At 39.1% G+C, this 17,838-nt stretch overlaps 1 protein-coding gene across 1 annotated transcript in view; it reads left to right on the top strand.

Moving 5' to 3' along the window:
- The window catches only part of CACYBP (calcyclin binding protein), a 14,332-nt gene extending 760 nt beyond the window's left edge, over positions 1–13,572 (top strand). The window contains exons 2-6 of the mRNA XM_006153330.3: positions 4,275–4,494; positions 7,327–7,423; positions 8,158–8,257; positions 11,611–11,708; positions 12,737–13,572. Coding sequence (XP_006153392.1) covers positions 4,389–4,494; positions 7,327–7,423; positions 8,158–8,257; positions 11,611–11,708; positions 12,737–12,893 — 558 coding nt within the window. The 5' untranslated portion in view covers positions 4,275–4,388 and the 3' untranslated portion in view covers positions 12,894–13,572. The remainder of the gene's footprint in view (positions 1–4,274; positions 4,495–7,326; positions 7,424–8,157; positions 8,258–11,610; positions 11,709–12,736) is intronic.
- The last annotated feature ends 4,266 nt before the right edge of the window (positions 13,573–17,838 follow it).

The following is a 17,838-nucleotide window of genomic DNA, read 5'->3' as shown; positions in this document are numbered from 1 at the left end:
GTCGTGCCTTGGTGCAGGGCCCGCGGTGAGAAGTCCAGCACTAGTAATTCTCAGCCCCGTTCGCTCACCCACAGACCCCTGTGCCACTTTGGGCAAGTTATTTCACTTCTCGGTGCCGCAGGAGTGTCCATAGCGCTGCTAAAAACAGGGGGTGTTATTTTTAAATGTTGGAGCCAGTGCTTGGCAAATATCAATGTGCTGCACTCGTTTCTTTAAAAATGAGCAATTGAAAAGTTATTTGTAATTAATGGCAGAAAATCGAACAGCTTTCTTTAAAAGCTTTGTAAACTTTGAACATGGGCAGGTTAGCTTTTTGGAGAGTCAGTTTGCTCAGTTACCAAATGGGAATAATAACGGTTGTATTGCTATTTTCCAGGCCGAAGTAGGCTGGCAGTTCACAGTATTGTTCATATTTATAGAAAAGCGCAGGGTATCTTTCCAGAAATTTTTCACTCATTATTAAGAATCAGCACTGGGAACTCTCACATTTGTCTTTTTTAAGTTAAAAAAAAATCTGTAAATGAAAAATTAGGAGGTGTACTTGTTTGAGTCTGGGTGCTTTGCCAGGTTGGGGACCCACGTGGCCTACGGAGAGACTCTGAGGTACCTTTAGTCGCACGTAGGAAGAGCCCAGCATCAGTCCTCTTCACAGTCAAGAATTTTCTCAATGTAGGTACTTAGAAATACCCATTTAGGAGCACTTCACTTTGTTTTGGTTTGCGGTAAAATTCTCCTTTTTAACCATCATAACGTGTACAGGTGATTTTTAGTGTATTCACACCGTGTGCAAGTATCACCTCTATCTATGGGGAGGGCGTTTTCATCACCCACAAAGAAAATCCTTGAATGTCCTTTAAACAGTCACTGCCCAATCCTCTCTCACCCCAGCCTGGGCAATTACAGATGTTTTGTCTCTGTGGTGTTGCCTATTCTGGGCAATTTTTATACAAGCCATATGGCTTTTTAATTTTGTGGTTCCTTTAACTTAGCATATAGTTTTCAAGTTCATCGTGATATACACGAACTGGGATACCATTCCTTTTTAAGACCGAATAATATTTCATTGTGTGGATGTCACATTTTGTTCACCTAGCCATCATGTGATGATGGACTATTAAGTTGTTTCCTTTGTTTACTATTGTGAATAATGCTATAGTGAAAACTCGTGTATAAGTCTTGCTGTGGATGTTTTCAGTTCTCTGGGACATATACCAAGCGATGAAATTGCTGGGTCACATGGTACCTCTTTAAAAGACTGTTAAGACTGTTTGCAGAGTGTTTCCCTGTTTAATTTCTCCCCCACACAAAAATGTATGAAGATTCTGTTTCTCCACATACTCAACATTTGTTATTTATTTTTTTATGCTACCATCCTAGTGGGTGTGAAAGGGTTATCTCATGGGTTTGATGGTGCATTTCCCTAATGACTAAAGATGTTGAGCATCTTTGCATGTTCTTTACGTCCCACTGTCTGTCTTTGGGGGGAATGTCTGTTAAAGTCCTTTGCCCATTTTAAGGCACTTTGGTTTTACCTCTAAGTGAAGACTTAGGAAACCTATTAGAAGATAAAGCTTGAATGTTTTTATATGTAGGGATAAAAAAGAGTTAATGATTTCTGCATACAGAAAATAAATACATACCAAGAAAGCAAGAAAATTCGCAAGATAAATTAGAGAGAAAACGGTTCTATCTAGGACATCTTAAAAGTTTATTTGCAAGAAAAGCACCAAAGGGGTCAGCTTGGGTTTCAGATCTGCAAGGAAGAGAGAAGTGAGGATACAACTGGGCTGCAGAAAAGTTGCTTCAGTGACTGTCACACATCAGTACTTTAGAGCCAAATCTGGCAATGGAGAGGGCTTGGGAACTCAGCCATAGGGGTGCAAGGGCGACCCTTTTTCATTCTCAGTTCTCCTCTGAGTCGGCCGTAAAAATAATTCCTGTTCCATGGGCCTGCAGGTGGCATGGTGGTTAAGGCACTGGACTCCCACATGACTGACCCCGGTTCGAGTCCCAAAACTGGCAGCCTGCTTTCTCACTTACCCTGTTCCTCCTTCTCTGGTCAAATTAAAAAAAAATAACGAAATAAAGATAATTAATTCTTTTAAAAAATTCCTATTCCAGTCAAAAAATCTGTTTAGATTCAGCACATTTCCTTTCCTATTTGTTTACTAAATTGCTACCCTGGGAGCTAATATACTCACTTTACATTTCAGTATTTTCTTGTTATTAGAATCCGTGAATTTTTGAAACCATTATTAATAATGGCTTTGAACTAAAACGGCTTCATTCTCTGTACAAAATGACTTTGCAGTTTTGTTTCTGTCTTGGTAATGGAAGTATTTTTTGGAAGGGGAGAGTGTGGCCAGGAGCCTGGGCCAGTAGGGCTTTCTATCCCAAGTTACCTGTTACTCATAGGCAAAACAAGGGCATCTGCATTAATTGAAATAATAGAAGACTTAGGTAAAAGAAAAGTTTTGGTTGTACTGTTACTACATTTTTCTAGTAAGGCTAGTAGGCTTTCAGACTGTTCTGCTTCAAATATTATACAAATTATTGTATTTCTGATAGTACATGTAGATGTAAATCCCAAGTAGCAAGCAAGAATGTAAAGTCAAGTCATTCTAAGAAAGAAGAGTCAGTTGTTTGGAAATACCGTATGTATTTCCAGTATGACAGGGTGATTGACAAAAAAAAAAAAAATAGTTCATTAATTTCTTAATGCTGTCTTTAACTCTATAAAATACTGGCTCTATCTGTATACAAAGTAGAAATGATTAACAGGTGACATATTGGCATGAGAAGAAAACAATAGAGTGGCTTTTTCAGATGGTCAGTTTCCAAGAGTATGTTGCATTTTAGATCCTTTGTCTGGGTCTCCCTTCTACTGTACAACCAAGTCCTAACTGTCAGATTCTCCCTGCTTCGGAACAAGATTTTCACTAGTTTTACTTAAAAGTTGAGAAGTCATTACCTCAGTAAAGTTGCTGTAGTATGGTCAGTATGTATTGTCTTTTTTTTAATTCACTTAGTTTTTTGCCATTGGGCACATGCACTCAGCACAGAGAGCAGGGGTAGGGGTGATTCTCACTGCAGCCCCTTCTCCATTCTCCTCAGTGTTTTGGGCACACATACACAGGCCACCAACGTTATTTTCAAGCCATTGGATTTGGGATTTGAACCGCAGTTTGCCATGTGGAAATCCAGGGCCTTAGCCACCATGCTGGCTCTCATTTTTATTTTAATAATGTAAATTTTTCTAACATCTGAAGACTATGACTGGGCGGTATAAGGAGGTATGACCTCCTTTTTTTCTGTTTTTGATGCAAATTTTTAAAAGTTAATGTATTTCTTTTATGAATAAGAGAACAACAGAGACAGCACCTCAGACATGGTCTCAGTATTGCCATCCAGCTCCAGCCACCTCGGGATCATGGGCGCATGTAATCAGGGGAAGGTCCCTGGAAGCAAACCTGGAACCTTCCATGTGGGTCAGTCTCACAGGCAATCATTTCTTCACTATTATGCCAGTGTTCAGCCACTATGGCCTCCTTTTTATGAAAAATATCTCTTCATTCTACTTTATAAATCACAAAAGTTTCTTGTTAATAATGTTGCAAAACAGGCAGATAATAATCTACCAAACTGTAAAATTTATTCTAAACTATCTATTGATTCAAGATTAAGTTTTCCTGGGACCTGCTGATGGTATAATGATTGCATCACTGGACTCCCACATAGTCCACCGACTTGAACCAGCAGCCTGAAACTCACACTGGGTGTATGTGCATGCGTGCCCCAAATCCCTAGAGGAGTATGAGGAGAAGGGATTGCAGCATAGCCATCCCCCCCCCGGGGGGGGGTGATTTCTCACTCTCTTACTCTGTCTCTGGCAAGTGCCCTATAGCAAAAATCTCTCTTCAAAAAAAAAAAAAAGTAAAGATTTTTTTTTTTTAAAAGGAAGCTTGAGGCTAGCCCTATAGCCTGGTGGTTCAAGGGTCTAGATTTCACATGACCAGTTGCACAGTTTGAGTCCTGGACCTGGCGTGAAACATGGAGGAGAAAGGATTGCAGCCTGACCATTCTCCATGGGGGAGGTGCTTTCTTACAATACTTTAACTGGTGTAGAGAAAATTGAAGTTGTAACTCAATCATAGAAAATTTAGATGACTCCTTAATTCCTAGCTCTTGTTACAGTAAATTGAAATGTGTGATGGGCATAATCTGAAGTAATTTCCTTTTTTATCATAGCTAACTTGCCTTTTATTTTGACACAGCTTCAGAAAGATCTAGAAGAAATAAAGGTGTTATTGGAAAAGGCCACTAGGAAAAGAGTACGTGATGCTCTTACAGCTGAAAAATCCAAAATTTAGAAAAAAATCAAGAACAAGATGCAACAGAAATCACAGAAAAAAACAGAACTTCTTGACAATGAAAAGCCAGCTGCTGTGGTTGCTCCCATTACAACAGGATATACAGTGAAAATCAGTAATTATGGTATGACCTGCATCTAATTCTTCATGCTCCCTATAACCTATTCCTTAGTGGTACACTTTCAAAGTAAATCAGTACATAATTTAAAAAATACTTGCAAGTGTTTGCTTTTTGGTGGCTTGTAAGTCGATCCATTGGTTTATTTAATAAGGTACTTTATTTTTAAAGAGATAAATGGGAAGGATACTTTTTAGAAGCTATTAACAAGTAAACGTGATAAGTAGCAATAATAAAGAAGGACCCGCTTCTGAAATAACATTCAGTATACATGAACCATAGCTGTGGTTTATTTTGTTTTTAAGTTAATTTATGTCTTACATGAACAAGATACACACCCCCCTCCCCCCCACAAGGTCTTCACACTGTGATCCCTCCCTAGTCTCAGCGTGCCCAGGTTGTGGGCACACGCATTCTTGGTGTACTCAGACCCTGGGACCTTCCCATTTGGGTCCAGCATCACGGGGCATTATGTTATTACTGTGCCACTGGCTGGCCTATGTTGTAGGTTTTAAAATCACATTTTACTTTCTACTGCCAAACCACCAGCAAAATTAACTGAAGAAGGGAATCCCGTTAAATCCGGGGGAATAGTTGTTGTTTGTTTTTTGTTTGTTTATTTGTTTTTTTGAGAGGTTTTTGTTACAAGGTGCATGTGCTCTCTAGAAAGATAGAGACAGAAAGACAGAAAGTGAGAAATCACCCTCCAGGGGGTATGGCCACGCTGCAATCCCTTCTCCATTCTCTTGGGATCTTGGGCACGCATGCACACGCGCCCGGCGTGAGTTTAAGCCACTGGGTCCGGGACTCAAACTGTGGTCGACAATATGGGAGTTCAGCGACATAGCCATTATGCTCATTGCTGGTCCCAATCCAGGAAATAGTTTCAAGCACCTCGTGTGTACTGCTATTGTGCTTGGACTTCTTAATGTATAGCAGTGACTAGGACCCAGTCCCTGCTCGTAGTGTCATTGGGACACATTACAGGAGGTCTTCCAAAAGTTCTTGGAAAATGCACATTACAGAAAAACCTATATGAATTTCAAAATTTTTAGCATTTATTCTTACTTTAATTGCAGTTTTTCTCAGACTTTTTGAAGTGATCCTGTACAACTAATCCCATAGTAATGCCATTTTCCTTCAATGGAGTATGAAGTAAGCTCTCTCAAGAACAGGGCAGTCTTATTTTCCTTCTGCTCACAGTATCTAGCACATAGTAAATACTTAATATTTGTTTGAACAATAGAGATTTATGAAATAATATGGGAATATAGCTAAAGAAATGAATAATTTTGGACATGAGGAACAAGAAAGATAAGAAGGGCTGAATAAGTTTGAGTTTGTAAGTATATATCTGGTGGAAAGGATTGGAATAGCATGAGCACAGAACATGAATAAAGGCTCAAAAGGCGTGATGCATTCTGAGTATTGTCCTCATAAAAGCAGTGTGAGTGTCATGCTTAAGAGATGTGCTGTGGTACTACAGGGGATGCTCAGTTAACTAGGAAGCTGGTTTGAAGGTATTAGAGTTGTGGCAGAAGTATTAGGGGAGAAACTTGTCGAAGTGGTGGATGGATAGATTGAATAGGAAGAAACTATAAATAGATGAAGTTCTTCAGAACTTTCTAGAACATCTTTTTTGATTAAACACTACATTTCTGTTCTATCGGACTAAGGGCAGAACTATCCCTGACTGATGATTGACATTGACACACACAAATAGCACCTTTTATATAACATTCGTATATTTTTAGGTGGACAGAGTTCACGTAGATTAGAGACTATTGTAAGTAGTTTGATAACATGCTGAAATTGTGTTAATAGACATATGGTAGCTTATCCGAATAGGTTTGGATGAAGAAGTCTTTGAATTTATATTCTACCATGTACTAGAAAGGAACTGAGGAAGCTAGGATTATAATTGTTGGATTGCTTAGAAAAGTATCAACAGAAATTATAGAATTGGACAGTGTTGATGTTTAAACCTTCAGTTTAGAGGAAAATTGCCAATACTGAGGTATAGGACAAAAATTATTTACATAAAAAACATAAATGAGGGACCAGCAAATGACACGGAAGTTCAGGTGACTGAATCCCACATGGCTAGCTACTTGGGAGTTCTGTACCCGGCAGCCTGAAAATCACACCAGGCTCCTGTGCATGCTTACCCAAAATCTCAAAAGGAGAAAGAATTGCAGTGTGGCCATATCCCCAGAGAGTACTTTCTCACATTCTCTTTCTCCTTTTCTTTTTCTTTCATGAGCATGTATGCTCTATGGCAAAACCTGGAGGGGGGAAAAAGCAAATGAGCCGATATTAAAGACTATTTAATATCATATTTTTATTTTATTTTTTTGGAAAGGTTTTTGCTATAGGGCACGTGCACTCGCTGGAAAGACAGAGAGAGAGATAGAAAGCGAGAAGTCACCCCCTAAGGGAATGGCCACGCTGCAATCCCTTCTCCTTTCTCCTCTTGGCATCTTGGGCACGCATGCACATGCGCCTGGCATGAGTTTAAGCCACCAGGTCTGGGACTGGAACTGTGGTCGACTACATGGGAGTCCAGTGACATAGCCATACTGCTGATCCCTGGGCTCTTGTTTTGAAACCTGAATTCGAATCTCCATTTTACAAGTTGGTAGATTCCTAACTTTGGGTAGAAAACTCTTCTCAGGCTATTTTTTTAATCTAGAAACTTTCTTGTATTTTTAGTTTTTTCATGTTTCTATTAATAGATTTTTGTTTTTGTTTTACTGAGTTTCATTGTGAGCCATATATATTTACTCTTCCAGAGATTCTCAGAGGCTTACTTGATTCCCATCTTTTTGTTGTTGCTAGGATGGGATCAGTCAGATAAGTTTGTGAAAATCTACATTACCTTAACTGGAGTTCATCAAGTTCCTACTGAGAATGTGCAGGTGCATTTCACAGAGAGGTGAGTTTGTATAATGGGAAAGAAAATCATCATTAGGAGTCAGATTGTCTTGTCCTGGGAGTCTCTGTTGTTTGTAAAATATGCTTAAAATCAGGTTTGATTATCCTTTACACCTACTTTGAAGAGATGAATGTTAAAAGCTGTTGGCCTTCCCCCCTTTGTCACAAGAACTACAGAGAATTTGTCGTAGAACTGTGGTCCTCAGCCTTTTTGGCACCGGGGACTGGTTTCGTAGAAGGCAATTTTTCCAAAGACTGGGGATGGGGGTGGGGGCTGGGGGAAGGCAGGGATGGTTTTGAGATGATTCAAATGCATTAAATTTATTGTGTACTTTATTACTATTATATTCTAATATATAATGAAATGAATAATTAGACAGCTCACCATCATGCAGTATTTGCAGCTGCCCCTCAGCATTAGCATCACCAATTCAGCTCTACCTCAGATCATCAGGCTTCAGGTTCTCATAAGGAGTGCACAACCTAGATTCTCTCCCAGTTCACAATGGTGTTAGTGCTCCCATGAGACTCTGACAGGAAGTGGGGCTCAGGTTCTAATGTGAGTGATGGGAAACAGCTGTAAATACAGATGAAACTTTCCCCCCTCTCTTGCTGTTCACCTCCAGCTGTGTGGCCTGGTTCGTAACAGGCCGTGGACAGGTATTGGTCTGTGAACCTGGGATGGGGGACCTTTGTCATAGAACTGGAAAGATAATGTATTCACTTATGTTGTAGGTCATTTGATCTTTTGGTAAAGAACCTAAATGGCAAGAGTTACTCCATGATTGTGAACAATCTTTTGAAACCCATCTCTGTTGAAGGCAGTTCAAAAAAAGTGAGTGTACTTTTTTTTGCTCATACTATTGTGTGAACTCATTGTATTGAACCTGACTGATTAAATTGAGATATAATATTAATAGAAATATGTGTTATAGGAACCTGTAGACTACAGTCTGCTGCCTGTTTTATAAATGACATTTTTTGGGAACAGGAACATACTTATTTTTATGTTATTTGTTGCTGTTTTTATGCTATAGTGGCAGTTAAGTGGTTGAAACAGACTATATGGGTCATGAAACCTAAAATACTTACTGTATGGCCCTTTATAGGAGAAGCTTCTGTTATGGTAGAAGAATAGATTGCATTAAAATTGAAGAGGTGAGAGACTTTTAAAGTGATTAAGAATGAGACCTGAGGGTGTTGTTTTTTTTTTTCTTTTCCTGAAGGAACTATTTAATTTTATTTATGATCATTATTTTTTAAAATTAGACCACAGAGAGGGAGAGAAGAAAAGTGAGAAAGTAAGCCACCAGGTCTGGGACTGGCACTACATTTGGCCATGAGGGAGTCCAGCACTTTAACCATCATGCCACCTGCAAGCCCCCAGACCTGAGCTGTTTTTGTTGTTGTTGTTGATGTTGTTTTCCCTAACATTTTTGCTGTAGGGTGTGTGCACTCTCTAGCTACATTACCTTAACTGGAGTTCATCAAGTTCCTACTGAGAATGTGCAGGTGCATTTCACAGAGAGGTGAGTTTGTATAATGGGAAAGAAAATCATCATTAGGAGTCAGATTGTCTTGTCCTGGGAGTCTCTGTTGTTTGTAAAATATGCTTAAAATCAGGTTTGATTATCCTTTACACCTACTTTGAAGAGATGAATGTTAAAAGCTGTTGGCCTTCCCCCCTTTGTCACAAGAACTACAGAGAATTTGTCGTAGAACTGTGGTCCTCAGCCTTTTTGGCACCGGGGACTGGTTTCGTAGAAGGCAATTTTTCCAAAGACTGGGGATGGGGGTGGGGGCTGGGGGAAGGCAGGGATGGTTTTGAGATGATTCAAATGCATTAAATTTATTGTGTACTTTATTACTATTATATTCTAATATATAATGAAATGAATAATTAGACAGCTCACCATCATGCAGTATTTGCAGCTGCCCCTCAGCATTAGCATCACCAATTCAGCTCTACCTCAGATCATCAGGCTTCAGGTTCTCATAAGGAGTGCACAACCTAGATTCTCTCCCAGTTCACAATGGTGTTAGTGCTCCCATGAGACTCTGACAGGAAGTGGGGCTCAGGTTCTAATGTGAGTGATGGGAAACAGCTGTAAATACAGATGAAACTTTCCCCCCTCTCTTGCTGTTCACCTCCAGCTGTGTGGCCTGGTTCGTAACAGGCCGTGGACAGGTATTGGTCTGTGAACCTGGGATGGGGGACCTTTGTCATAGAACTGGAAAGATAATGTATTCACTTATGTTGTAGGTCATTTGATCTTTTGGTAAAGAACCTAAATGGCAAGAGTTACTCCATGATTGTGAACAATCTTTTGAAACCCATCTCTGTTGAAGGCAGTTCAAAAAAAGTGAGTGTACTTTTTTTTGCTCATACTATTGTGTGAACTCATTGTATTGAACCTGACTGATTAAATTGAGATATAATATTAATAGAAATATGTGTTATAGGAACCTGTAGACTACAGTCTGCTGCCTGTTTTATAAATGACATTTTTTGGGAACAGGAACATACTTATTTTTATGTTATTTGTTGCTGTTTTTATGCTATAGTGGCAGTTAAGTGGTTGAAACAGACTATATGGGTCATGAAACCTAAAATACTTACTGTATGGCCCTTTATAGGAGAAGCTTCTGTTATGGTAGAAGAATAGATTGCATTAAAATTGAAGAGGTGAGAGACTTTTAAAGTGATTAAGAATGAGACCTGAGGGTGTTGTTTTTTTTTTTCTTTTCCTGAAGGAACTATTTAATTTTATTTATGATCATTATTTTTTAAAATTAGACCACAGAGAGGGAGAGAAGAAAAGTGAGAAAGTAAGCCACCAGGTCTGGGACTGGCACTACATTTGGCCATGAGGGAGTCCAGCACTTTAACCATCATGCCACCTGCAAGCCCCCAGACCTGAGCTGTTTTTGTTGTTGTTGTTGATGTTGTTTTCCCTAACATTTTTGCTGTAGGGTGTGTGCACTCTCTAGAGAAACAGAAAGTGAGAAATCACCCCACAAGGGGAATTGCCATATCACAATCCCTTCTCTATTCTCCCAAATTCCTCTCAGGATCTTGGGCATGCACGCACATGAACCTGATGTGAGTTTAAGCTGCTGGGCCCATGACATGAACTGTGGTTGACTACATGGGAGTTCAGCAATGTAACCATTACGCCATCTGCTGGTCCCAAGACCTGAGTTTTAATCCCAGCTTTTACCACTTCTAGATAATACACTTTGGCAGTTTGATCACCCACTTCCTCAGTTTCCCCATTGGGTAGTATATTTCACAAAGCTGAAATGATATACAGAAATGAAATCTATCTGTAAATAGCTTAAATTAATTATAGCTGTTAGAAATATGCATAAATTTTTGATACATAAAAGGTCTTAAGCACCACACCCAACTGTAGTAGATGCTATAAAAATAGTGAAAATGCTTTTAAACTGTTAGGCGTACTTTTTAGTATTTATACATCCCACATCTTAACCTAATTTGAATCAGTGAGGCTTACTACATCAGGTATATACATGCCTGTATATATAGTCTATACATGTTTACATACAGTTATATAGCAGCTTAAAGGTAACAGAATTTACTGATAAGCTTGTGTCTCACTGCAGCCTTCATCTGCTAATCCGGTAGTTGAAGGAATACTCAGACTATTAGGAGATAAGCACTGATCATTGTTGAAAGAATCGTATATTGCTCTTTCCTTTTTCTCACCTTCCCAATACCTTACATTGCCCTATACTGCTGTATATGATCAGGTTTCCTGCCTGTCCCAGATCCCTCTTATTATAGATACACAGAATTACCCTGTCAATCACTAAAAGTCCAGCCACTCCTTATCTTCAAACACAGAGATTGTCCATCTTGTAGCCAGTTCTAGAATGCCCTTCTGGATCTTAGGTTTCAGTGCAAGAGTGTGCTTCACTAATGAAGCTCCTACCCCTCTCTTTTTAGCACCCTTTTAGTAAGTAGCACTTACTAATATTTACAGGTATTCAAGTTTCACTGCTTATTCGTGGTCTTTCCAGATTCTGGCCTATTCATGAAAGTACTACCAGCTCTTAGAATTAGTCTCCCACATACAAGGCACATGATTGTGGAGTAAGGATTGTTTTCTAAGTGTTCATGCTTATCACACATGGTCTGAGTTGTACCTATTTTCCCACTTCCAGGTTAAGACCGATACAGTTCTCATATTATGTAGAAAGAAAACAGAAAACACACGATGGGACTACCTGACCCAGGTTGAAAAAGAGTGCAAAGAGAAAGAGTGAGTCTACTTTTAATTAAAGATTTCAATGTATTCTTTGCTGGGATTATAGATTTCTAATAGTTTTTCTTTATGTATTGTAGAGCTGTGTAATCTGTGATTTGACCATTTACCTTTTGATGTCCACTGATTAGCCTGATTCCTTATGTATCTGCTTTCAACTATAAGAACCTACCTGAAGATAACACCGGTCCAGCAAATTGCTTTTTTTTTAGGGTGGGGAGGTTGCTATAGAGCATGTATGCTCTCCAGAGAGACCGGTGAGAAATCACCCCCCAGAGGGGTGGCTATGCCACAATCCCTTCTCCTCTATTCTCCTCTCAGAATCTTGGGCATGCACGCACATGCATCTGGTGTGAGTTTAAGGCACTGGATCTGAGACTTGAACTGCGGCTGACTACATTGGGAGTCTAGCAACATAGCCATTATGCCATCTGCTGGTCCCAGCAAATTACCCTTTTTCTTCTTTTTTTGTGTGGAGAGGTTTTTGCTATAGGGCGCGTGCGCTCGCCAGACAGACAGAGACAGACAGAAAGCAAGAAATCACCCCCCAGGGGGGATGGCCATGCCGCAATCCCTTCTCCATTCTCCTCTTGGGATCTTGGGCACACATGCACACGCACCCGGCATGAGTTTTAAGCCACCGGGTCCAGGACCCGAACCGCAGTCGACTACATGGGAGTCCAGCGACATATCCATTACGTTAACTGCTGGTCCCGCAAAAATCTCTAAAAAAAAAAGTTATCTATTTAATTTCATTTCTCGTTGTTGTTATTTTTTTTTTTAACTTGCTACAGGGCACATGCACTCACCACAGAGAGAGAGAGAGAAGAGAGAGAACACATGCTGCCAAGTCCAGGACTTGAACCGCAGTTGGCCATGTCATAGTCCAGTACCTTAACCATCATGCTACCTGCTGGCCCTCCTTCATTCCTCTTGTCTCGATCCCCTCTACTTCCTGCCAATGTTAACAACCTAAAATTATATCTTTCCATTTCTTTTATTTCTTGTGTTTTCTTTTTTAACAGAAAGCCTTCATACGACACTGAAACAGATCCTAGTGAGGGACTGATGAATGTTCTAAAGAAAATTTATGAAGATGGAGATGATGATATGAAGCGAACTATTAATAAAGCCTGGGTGGAATCAAGAGAGAAGCAAGCCAAAGGAGAACCAGAATTTTAAGACTTAAAGTCCTTTCAAGAACTGTGATGTGGAAATTCTGATGTTTTCAATAAGAGAATGTTGGTGAGCAGCACATATAAATTGACAGATTAACTATTTACACAGCCTTCTAAGTAAAGACAGTGAATTCTCCATGTCCTCCTGGAGAATTTATTTAAATAAAGTATGCTTATTAAACACTTCCTCCAAAGATGATTTCGTTAGCACCCTGACCATTTTGTTCAAAAAAAGGATTATATTGCATTATTTGAAATAATGAAAATGCTATGTATTTTTGTTCAGCTAAGAGATAGAAAACAAAAGTATTTGTCTGCCTTTAAGTTAGTGACATCAATTCTAGTGTAAGAAAAAGAAAATGTAAAACTTGAATTTTTACATAAAATACAAGTTTGTACTTGTACTTGGAAGTTAATTTCTTACTACCAGCTGCAATGCATTACCATGTTCCAGTAATTCAGTTATAGATGATCCTGTGTATTTAAATATATTTGTTTATGCACCTATAGAACTGAAACTAAATAGAAACTTGACAAGAATAGACAAGCATTATTGTGTATACCAGTTAGAATGTTTTGCCATGGGTCAGAGGGCTTATAAAAGTAATAACCATAAAGCTAAAATAATTAATTTGAAAATCCATCCATTCCTATATTCAATAAAGTTAGATTTTTTTAATTCAGTGGAATAGTTTTACTCTTTGTCCAGGGTATGACAGAAAAGTCAAGACTTTCGGAAGGAATTGTTTATTTTAGAGAGAAGTTAGTTTCCCTGAAATCAGAAGCCAGAGCAAGGTACCTATGATCTTCACTACATCATACTGGAAGAATTAGCCAATGTACTTAGATAAGAGAAATTAGATGCACAAGAAAAACCCAAATGGACTAACCAGAACTGCTCTAATTCAGAGTGTTTGGTAAAAGTGACAGGATTTACTAAATACTGAAATAGTTACAATACTTCCATAATTGTTTTGTTGGCATGTGAATAAACAGATAAGTGGAACCAAATAAAAATACCTAATGCATATGGAAGTTTTAGAATACAGCATAAATAGCATTTCAAAAGTGGTCCTAAATAATATTGAGGTAAAAATAGTCATTCGAACACATCTGAAACAGATCAGAGATCTGACTATAAAAAATTAAAACGTACAAATACTAGAGACGTGGAATTCCATTATTAAGAGAGGAAACTGCTCCACGTGGCATACACACTAGAAAGAATAAAACTAATTATGTCAGTTTTAACTACATAAAAATAAATGTTTTCATAGCAAAAGAAGCTCACCATAATCAAAAACAGACATACTGAAAGAATTACAATTATGTACAAAAAATTCACAGAGAAGAATAAATGACCTTTAACTCATGAAAAGATGCTCACCTTGTTCAGGTAAGAAATAGTAAAAAGCAGTCTCTTACCTTTCACTAGGAAAACTCCAGAAGTTTAACATACTGTGTTTAGTGTTGAAGCTATGAAGAAATAGGGACACACAAGAATGGGAGTGGAATGAAAAGGTTAAAACTTATGTGGAAGGGTATTTGTATATTACATACGAGAATTACATATGCATTTATTTATCCTCTGATGCAAAATTCTACTTATAGACCCTATCTAGACCAGCTCCATGCTATAAAAATAAAGCTTTGTGTATAGGGAGCTGGATCCCACATGGCTCACACCATGGTTTGAATCCCTGCCCCAGTGGTTTGAAAAATTCTGAGCACATGTCTGTGTATGCCTAAAATCATGACAGGATAGAAGAAATGGAAGAAAAAGGATTGCAGCATGACTATGTCCCATTGGGAGGGTGTGCTTCCCACCAAGTGTGTGCACCTCTGGCCATGAGAGCAATTAAAAAAAAAAGTCTCTAAAAGATACCCTGGCAAAAAAAAAAAGGAATGTTATATGCAAAAGATTTGAAATATTTGAAATACCCAAATATCTGTTAATGGGACCAGCTGAATATATTTTGGTACATCCACATGGCAGAGTTCTTAGAATCACACAAAATAAGATCATTTCTATATAAAAAATGATCAGGATATATTAGGTTGTTGGGAAAGTCATGTTTTCTGTGTTTTTCTTTGAAAAACTGTGTCATGACTTTCCTGACAACCCAACAGTTGAAAGAACAAAGTACAAGATACTACCTTTGTGTAAGAAAAGGTGGAAAATGTGAATACATAAACATGTGCTTATATTTTAAACAATGCAAAGGTGTAAATCCAGAACTGGTAGAAATTCTTTCCAGTTGAGGAAGGAAGATTCAGGCGGGAAGCAATGCTTCTGTGAATGTACCTTGTTTTACAGTTTTGACTAGAACGATCTAAAATTTGAAAACAAATGTAACTCACTAGTTTAGTCCATTCTTCTTGTTATAAAATTAGACTGGATAACTTATAAATAGAAAATAATTTCTTAGTTCATTTTGGAAGTCCAAGATCAGGGTACCAGGAGATTGGTGTTTGGCAAGGCCTCACTTATTCCGAGTTGATGTCTTCTAGGAGTATCTTCACATGGTAGAAGGACAAAAGGCATGAAGTACTTGCTCCCTCAAATTGTTATATAGGAACATTGATTCCATCCTCGAGGGTGGTCACACCACTTCCTAAAGGCCCCACCTTTTTTTTGGCATGGCATATGTGCTTGCAGGAGAGAAACAAAGTGAGAAATCACCCCATCCCCTAGAGAGCACACCTCAATCCCTTCTCTCTTGGGATTTTGCACATACATGCCCACATGCCCAGTGTGATTTTCACACCTCCTGGTTCAGGACTCCAACCACAGTTGGCCATGTGGGAGTCTACTGTCTTATTCACCACCTATCTACTGGCCCTGACCCCACCTCTTAATACTGAAGCCCTGGGTATTAATTTTCAACATGAATTTGGGTGATAGAATCATCCAAACCATAGCATGCATATCAAGTTGGCAATATAAACGAATTATTTTCAAATAACTTTATAGGAATATTTTGTTGCTAATACAGATTTCCCTGCAAGGCCCATCAAAACCACCTAAAAGTGGCAATTTGGTAGCAAAAAGCACCCCTAGGGCTCAGTGTGGTCTCAATACCATTTCCTACTGAAAGGACCTCACACCTTTGGGGAAAAAAATGTCTGAGTCATGAAATATATAAGGTAAGCCTGGGTTACTTTAGGCCAGAAAGCAAGGAAACTAATTCTGTACCATGTCAACAGGATATAGGAGCCAACTGATGAGACTTAATGGTAATGGGACAATTTGAGTACCCAAAAGGAGAGGGTAGGAAGGATGGCTGACTAGAGACACCCATGGCAACTATTCAAAGATGGGCCAAAGCATGGTGGTTAAGGTGCTGGATGCCCATGTGGCCAACTGCAGATTGAGTCCTGGATCATGAGGCTTGAAAGTCATGCAGGGCGCATGTGCACATTTGCCCTAAATCCCCAGAGGAGAATGGAAGAGAAGGGATTGCAGTGTGGCCATCCCCACTGGGGGCGATTTCTCACCTTGCTTCTGTGAGCACATGCGCCCTGTGGCCAAAAAGTTTTTGAACAAAGCAGAGAAGAAACCACTGAGGCACAGAAGCTGGAGATGTAGGCATAAAGGAGAGGGTTCCAGAACAGTAGTATTCAGTTAAGGAGAGCACCCCATGTGGAGAAGAGGTTTGAAATAATCTGACACGCCACACCTCCACCTTGGGCACCTATAGTATTTGCTACCAGAGTCACAAAGTCACGTAGGGAGTTTCCCAGAGTCCTTGTGGTATACTACCCAGAAAAGGAACACAGATTCCACCCCCTCCTTGGAGCCCAAACTCAGTATAGCATTTGGGGGCTGGGCAGCAACCAATGTATATCCTGCCCTAGGGTCAGAACTTGCACCTCCACACCCTTGAAGCTTCACTTTTGCTCCAGTGAGACAAGGCAAAGACCATCCGAACCAGGTCACAGCTGAGCTGAGTGATGCAGCAGTGACCCTAGTATCTGTCCTGTGCAATATAGTGGGGAAGACCCCCTTGAGACATTTACAACCGCTGCCACAAAAATATAAAAGATTATTATAAACTATTAACTATATGCCAACAAAATGGAAAATTTAGAGGAGATGGATAAATTCCTGGACACAAAATCTACCAACATTCAACCAGGGAAAAAGAGCCTGACAAAAGCAACAAGATTGAATAAGTAGTGTCTCAACGATGAAAAGCCCGGGTCTGGATGGCTTTACTGTTGGATTTTACAAATCTTCTGGAGACTGAGTACAGATTCTTTTCAAACTATTCGAGAAAAAGACCAGCAGGTGGTGTGGTGTGCTTGAAGTGCTGGACTCCCACGTGGCTGACTGCAGTTTGAGTCCCAGACTTGGCAACTTGCTTTCTTACTTTCCTGTCTCTGTTTCTGGTTAAAAATTTTAAAATAATACATTTAAATACTTCAATTAAATTCAGTAAAGTGGCAGAAAAAAAATGACAGGAGTAAACACTAAACAGAAAAATCTCTAAATTCATAATGAAAGTGAAAAATAACTTGTTACCACTTTCATTGGCTAGAACAGAATCTTATTTACTCTGAAAACTGACAGAGAACCATGTATTTATACTGTCTTGAAGAAATGTTTTTCAGGGAAATAAACTGTCAATAAGGGAAAGTTCCTTAAAGAAAAATTTTACCTTATGCAGAAAAAATGATGGAATTAGAGAATCACCATTTCATCCCTTAAGGAAATAGACCAAGGTAAAATGAAATACAAAAAATAACTTTATACAGTACACAGGATTGTGGAGAAACTTCATTCCTTAAAAACTGACCTGAATCAGTCCACCCTCTGCCTGTAACTACCAATTTACCAGAAATTTGGGAGACAAGGGAATAAATCAAAGGGCACATGATGAGGCAAAGCTGAGTGTTGGGCAAATGGCCTGGTTTCATCAAGGGATGAATTACACAAAAAAGGAAGG

Source organism: Tupaia chinensis, unplaced genomic scaffold (genome assembly GCF_000334495.1).
Source record: "Tupaia chinensis unplaced genomic scaffold, TupChi_1.0 Scaffold000369_1, whole genome shotgun sequence".
Taxonomy (NCBI): Eukaryota; Metazoa; Chordata; class Mammalia; order Scandentia; family Tupaiidae; genus Tupaia; species Tupaia belangeri.
This window is presented reverse-complemented; position numbering and strand designations above follow the sequence as displayed.